General features: G+C 44.0%; 1 protein-coding gene across 1 annotated transcript; it reads left to right on the top strand.

Annotated features, from left to right (window-relative positions):
* The first annotated feature begins 4,749 nt into the window (after positions 1-4,749).
* LOC147023220 (putative N-acetyltransferase camello) lies at positions 4,750-5,445 on the top strand. The gene has a single exon (XM_085890333.1). The coding sequence runs from the start codon at positions 4,750-4,752 to the stop codon at positions 5,443-5,445; it is 696 nt and encodes a 231-aa protein (XP_085746459.1).
* The last annotated feature ends 1,155 nt before the right edge of the window (positions 5,446-6,600 follow it).

The following is a 6,600-nucleotide window of genomic DNA, read 5'->3' on the forward strand; positions in this document are numbered from 1 at the left end:
TGTGACTGCGATGTTGACACTTCCATTTCTGCGGCGGTTATGATTTGAATCGTTGTGCGGCAGCCTTTTCATAACCTACGCCATGTCATCGTCGGCGATGCGTGCAGCACGCTATGCCTAAGTTAGGCTATCGTTGAGCATAGGTTGTGAAGGCCGACAACAGGTTCAGCATTCGTTGGTATAAGTTATCTATAACACAACGAAATGTTCTGTGTCCACGTTTCCGTTACTAATTTGTTATGCATAAGACCAAGTCGTTATGAATACATCCGAATCTTTAAAAAAAACATCAAAAGTTTATCGTAAGCCAGCGTTTTACATACATTTTAATACGTTGCCATTGCTGGCTAAAACGTCAAGGTGTGACTGGGTCTCAAACAACGGTGGGCAAAGCTATCTGAACACTCACTTACCTGCATAGCTAATCCAAGGAACCTTTATGGTGTTCTGCGAATTTCCACAGCCGTAACAATATAGATAACACGCCATTTCTGAGCCGTTCGCCGCATAAAGGTGTTTTCTAAATGACAGAACCATTTTTTTTTCCACTCGTCACATGACGAGTGTGTGTGTGTGTGTGTGTGTGTGTGTGTGTGTGTGTGTGTGTGTGTGTGTGTGTGTGTGTGTGTGTGTGTGTGTGTGCGTGCGTGTGTGTTATGTCTGGCTTTCTTATTGGGACTACGGTGCAGTTATTGGTCTTTATTTTGATTGTTCCTAAAGCATAACATATCCTCTTTGCGAACTCCCCAACCCCCACCCCTCTCTGTCTTTGTCCCATCTTCGCTCCACCCCCTCGTAATACAGTGCAGCATCCTCCTCCCGCACCTCTCTCTCTCTCTCTCTCTCTCTCTCTCTCTCTCTCTCTCTCTCTCTCTCTCTCTCTCTCTCTCTCTCTCTCTCTCTCTCTCTCTACCTCTCTCTGTCTCCAGACATATCCAGACGGTGGTTATCTCCAGACGTGTCTGGACGGTGGTTTTTTCTGGACGGTAGTTATGTCTGGATAGTGTTTATCTCCGGACATGTCTGGACGGTGTTTATGTCTGGATGGTGGTCATCTCCGGACGTATCCTGATGGTGGTTATGTCCTAACAGACCTTCCGCTCACACTGCCTACCTTGCCCTTCCTTCACACTGCCTTACCTTGCCCTCACTCATGTAGCCCTCCCTGCCCTCCCCTCACGCTGCCTTCCCTTGCCCTCCCCTCATGCTGCCTTCACTTCTCTTCCACTCATGCCGCCTTTGCTTCCCTTCCCCTCATGCTGTCTTCATTTCCCCTCATGCTGCCTTCACTTCCCCTCATGCTGCCTTCGCTTCCCTTCCACTCATGCTGCCTTCATTTCCCTTCCCCTCACACTGCCTTGCCCCTCATGCTATCCTCCTCCCCTCATGCTATCCTCCTGCCAAACCCCCTCCACCACCATACAACTCTTGGGATGTCGAGGAGAGGAAGGGCTGTCAAAGAATGTGCAAATTGGACAAATGAAAGCTTTTTTGTTTTTTTAGCATTTGTAACTGCTGCTCAGATCAATTCAGTTTTTATACAGCAATGACTTGTTAGATCACGGCAGGATAGCCGAGAAGTACGCACACTCACTCTCAGCTGTCCCGCCTGGGTTTGAATCTGGACCTAGCCTTAAACAGTCATCTTGGTGTTTCACAGGCAGGGTGATTCATCAATATGTGTGTGCCATCTCTCGGATGGATGTTAAACTGGGCAACACATCTGCCAGAATCCCCACCCCCCCCCACTCCTCTCCCCGTATTCCCCTCCGCACTCTCCCCTCACCTCCCTCCCTCCTCTCTTTCTCCACTCTCCCTCTCTCTCCCACCCCATCCCTCTCTCTCCGACCCCCTCTCCCTATCTCCTTCCCATGCTTTCCTCTATCTTTCCGATTATATATATATATATATATATATATATATATATATATATATATATATATATATATATATCTCTCTCTCTATCTCTCTCTCTATCTCTCTCTCTCTCTCTCTCTCTCTCTCTCTCTCTCTCTCTCTCTCTCTCTCTCTCTCTCTCTCTCTCTCTTCCCCCCTCCCTCTCTTCCCCCCTCCCCTCCCTCCTCTCTCCCCCACCTCCATCAGCGAAGAAAAAGCTTGTATGAGCTCTCTATAATAATAAGTGTCAGTGTGTCTCTTCCATAACTCCAAAACCATGAAACCTTGCATGCATACTTTGGGAACTCAAGGAAATGCATGAGTGAAAATTGGGTGTTTGAATTCTGTCGGTGGGAAACGCACCTCGGGGTTTCCTTCACTTTAGTGAATGTATGTTGTTCGTACTGCTGAACCCCGTTCATCCTCGAACGACTGCAATCCAAGGTTATGAATGAATGTACAGATCAACTACCAATAAAATGGATCTTTGTCAGAAGGGGATCTGTGACTTCTGAATGGCGTTGCAGTGATCACATCAACAATGTTACGTTTTTGAAAGTTTTCATTTCAAATAAACAGATACAAACGGGAACCCAACGGATTCACGGTTCATGTAGTATCCTTTATCAGGCTCATCCTCGGACAGAGGAGCCTTGTCGTGTGTGTGTGTGTGTGTGTGTGTGTGTGTGTGTGTGTGTGTGTAAATTGAACCCCCCCCCCGTAAATTGCCTCGGCAGACCCCCTCAGACCCCAATATTTTTTTGTATGCCGTGAAAATACTTTGGTACATCACGGGCGATGAAGGTTGTGGTAACGTTTCATCGGAATTGTGTGTGTAGTTTCTGGGAAGAAAGCAAATACCTAAATTGGGGGGGGGGGCAACCCCCATAGATCCCCTTAGGGCCCGAATATTTTAATGCCATGAACAAACTTTGGTAGCTGCACGGTGATGAATCTTGTGGTAAGGTTTCATCAAAATCTTATCTGTAGTTGCAGAGAAGAAGTTGAAAGTATTTATTTGTGGATGGATGAATGAACGGATGACGCGTCATCTCACAAGCTCCCCAGAACTAGGTTTCAGGTGAGCTAAAAAATCAAAGGATTGTTTGACGAAATGCCACCCTTTAATAAATAAATAAAATTTCGAATGTAATAAAAATTCAACTTTTTAGGTGGAACACTGGTCAGTCAATACAAATTGTCATACAGAAAAGTTCAAATTATACAGCAACAAGTAGAAACACCCATCAAAAATGACGGATTGGAATTATTTTATTTGAAATACTCAAGGAGACTGAAAGATATGATCTTTCGTAGCAAGGAAAAGCATTTCAAAACACCACAGGTACGAATGTGATCCTATTTTCTTTATCTTCTGGGACGTTTTGTTGAGATGGTATAGCCTCGTGAAAGCGCCAAAGTCTGAAGATGGGCTTGCGTCAGGTGTGCTTACCTCTTCTTTAGTTATTCATCCTACAGACATAAATTGAACACTCGTTTTACTCTGCGCACATTTCACATCATGTGCAGCGAATCTCACCTCCCTGCGCCTTGTGTTTTTATTTTTTCGTTTCTGGACACAACCATTGAGGCTCAGTTCGCAAGTCACCATCTACAATTCCAACAGAAGGGACATATTTACTCTTTTAGGAAAAATGTTTTTCGAGATTTTTTATCCTGCAAAATATAACTTGGTGAACACATGGTCATTGTAGAAGATTGGCCTTTAAAACCCTACTTAGATCGTCCTTATTAAGGCCTCAGTCACATTTGCTCTACGGCGAGGATACGGTGGCCATACGCCCTCTGAATTGACAGAAACGTGCGGCGGCTGCAGTTTCTGCGGTGGCCTCAGGGTGGCCCTACGCCGTTTGGCTATCTTTTACAGGCCATAGGGGTCGCCGTGGAATTATAACGCGGAGTTATAACTTTTTTCATTTCTACGTTCGCCGTAGCGTTTCGACAAGCGGAAAAAAAAAACTGGTAAAAAAAAAGAACAGAAGAACCCACTCGTTACCGTCCGTCTGGCCACACGTAAACCTTAGGGCCCCCCTGCGGTCGCCTTGCGCCTGCCTTGAAAGTTCTATGGCCGCCGCAGGAATGCCCTAAGGAAACCGTGCGACATCAAATCAAAGACCGTAAGGCACCCCCACGTTTTCGGTCTCCACAATTTCTAAATACGCCGTGTGGCTCCCCGAAAAATAAAAACACACGTGACTGCTACATTGTGTGACTGTGGAAATACTGCGGCCGCCCTATAATTGCTAGTGGCCGTAGATTCTGTAGACCCCACGGCTGCCGTGGCAAATGTGACTTAGGCCTAAAGGGGACAGAGAAATGCACAATTGCACAGATACACGTTGTATTTTATATCGGTAGATATTGCCTGATGGAGGGGACACAAGAACAACAAGAAAAAGAGCAATCAGAGATTGCAGACCCTCACCAGGACTTGTTTTCTGTGGTGTTTTTGTAGTTTTGTGTGGCATGTTGCATAATTATTAAGAGACATAATTAGAACTGCCACTTTATAACTGCTGGCAGTGATGACCATATCAAAAAGACAGAGAGGGGTAAAAACATAACTTCCTTCACCTTCATGGCAGAGGTAAAAAGCAGCTGATGAAATATGCCAATCACACGAATCATGTAAATCTTTCATGAGTTCTGGGCAAAGTTTGAATTACACAAATAAGAGCCCAATGTTCAACAGTAACATCAGACAATGTGTTTCAACTTTGCCTTGCTTTAGAGTCAAATGAAGAAGGCATCCTTTCCTGACATTCCGAATGCGAAGACTTTATAAACCTCCCAAGACCGAAAATATATGTTATTGTTTGAGTGGAGAGCATCATGTCCAGCAGAGTGAATGTCCCACTTCCCTTGGGGTACACCATAAGGCCGTACAGAGACGAAGACTATCAGGATGCACGGAAACTCTTTCGTGAGGGAACGGTCCCTTTGTACTGGAGGGTATTCAAGACCTCCCTCCAAACTATTCGCATGCTGCTGATTCTAATCATCTCTTTTGCTGTACCATACCTCGCGTTTTCATCATTCACTGCTGGAGCACTTTTTGTTTCGTCTCTTCTGTTGATAACTTACTGGAGTGCATGGAAAACTTATAACTCATTCCTGAACCATGTGTTGGCAACGGACATGAGCAACATCCGAAGCAGTTTTGTGTCCCCTCGTGGAGCCTGGTTCTGGGTGGCGGAGGCAGATGGTCGGCTTGTCGGCACAGTTGCAATCAGACAACAATCTGATCGTCCCTGGGTTTGCCAGCTTATGCGCATGAACGTGCATCAGTTGCATCGACGTCGGGGAATCGCCTCCGCTCTCATCGATGTGGCTCTGCATGAAGCAAAGGAATTCGGATATCGCGTATGCTTGTTGTGTACCTCGAATATTCGATATGAAGCACAACAACTCTACATGAGAAAAGGCTTCAAGGTGATGGGAAAACGAAAATCAGAATTTGTTCCATTTTTTACTCAATTCCTCATCACTCAAAATATTTCACAAATGGAGAAGGAAATTGGAGACTAAAGTAAGAGACTTTTTAATAATTTTACTTCACTTATACATTATTGATTTCAATCACATTGTGAAACTTGTAAAAACGTTGTGCTTACACAGATCTCTTTTAATTTACTCTGAATTCTTTCCTTTAATTACCAAAGAATGACAAAAATGTGTGCACCCCAACCCCAGCAAGTGTGACAGAAGCAGGAATTTATCAAGTCAGGTTGGGGTCCTTGCAGATGTAATGCACAATGTGGTGACAATAACATGCATTAGAGGTTAGCTTGTGAGACCAGGGTTGAAGAGGAGCTAAGATGATGCATTGAATGAAAAAGAAAGGAACAACAATGTTTAATCTTAATCATCAAAATAGCTTTTCCCCTTTTTAATATCATTGTATTTCTGTGAATAAAGAGGATCATGCGTGGCTGCAGAAGTTGCACACTTACGTTTGAATCTGAGTTTGATTCTCGGCGTCTCTACAAATTATCAGATTGGTGCTTCGCAGGTCAAAAATGCTTCACAGTTACTTTGCATCACCAAGTCCAGTGTCCCTTGGATGGAAATGAAGCTTAATATACATTTTGTCATCATTAGCTGGCGGACGTCGGGGAGTAACATATTTCAAATTTGTGCCACCCTCAGTCGAAGGTCAGGCCTAATTTTTTTATTAGAAAGTGGCCAGTAGTGGTTTTTCGTGCCTTTTTGTGTTCCAACTGTCAATCTGAAAAATAAAAACATTTTTAAAAGTGTTGTTATTTTTGTTGTCATCGTCGATTATCACCAATAATTTCAATGGAAGAGACCATTTTGCCCCATTAAATGTTTCTAATATTGCCAATATCCATGTCGCCCTCAATCGGCATTGCCTCGGACGGAGTACAACACCTGTTACCCTTTGAACACATCAAAATCTCGGAGGTATATCCGATTCTATCTCATCGCTACCTCTGCAAATTCGGAGATTTCACGTGACACTTTTCATCCCCTTTTCGTCCATAAATGATGGTTCAGTACTCCGAGGGGTCTAAAATCTTGACATTGAATTCGGAGGGATATGAGCTCAATGAAGTAGAAATGCCCTCTTGCTTTAGGCTATCTTGAGAGCGCAATACACCTCAATCAGAAATTAAAAAAAAGGAAGAAAAAAAATCAAACAAACAACGAAATCATGTTTTA

This window comes from Eptatretus burgeri, chromosome 7, assembly GCF_056783735.1.
Source record: "Eptatretus burgeri isolate ZD-2024b chromosome 7, Ebu_testis_v1, whole genome shotgun sequence".
NCBI lineage: Eukaryota > Metazoa > Chordata > Myxini > Myxiniformes > Myxinidae > Eptatretus > Eptatretus burgeri.

Excerpts from the sequence above, each read along its gene's own strand:
- LOC147023220 (XM_085890333.1), top strand. The coding sequence starts at position 4,750 with ATGTCCAGCAGAGTGAATGTCCCACTTCCCTTGGGGTACACCATAAGG.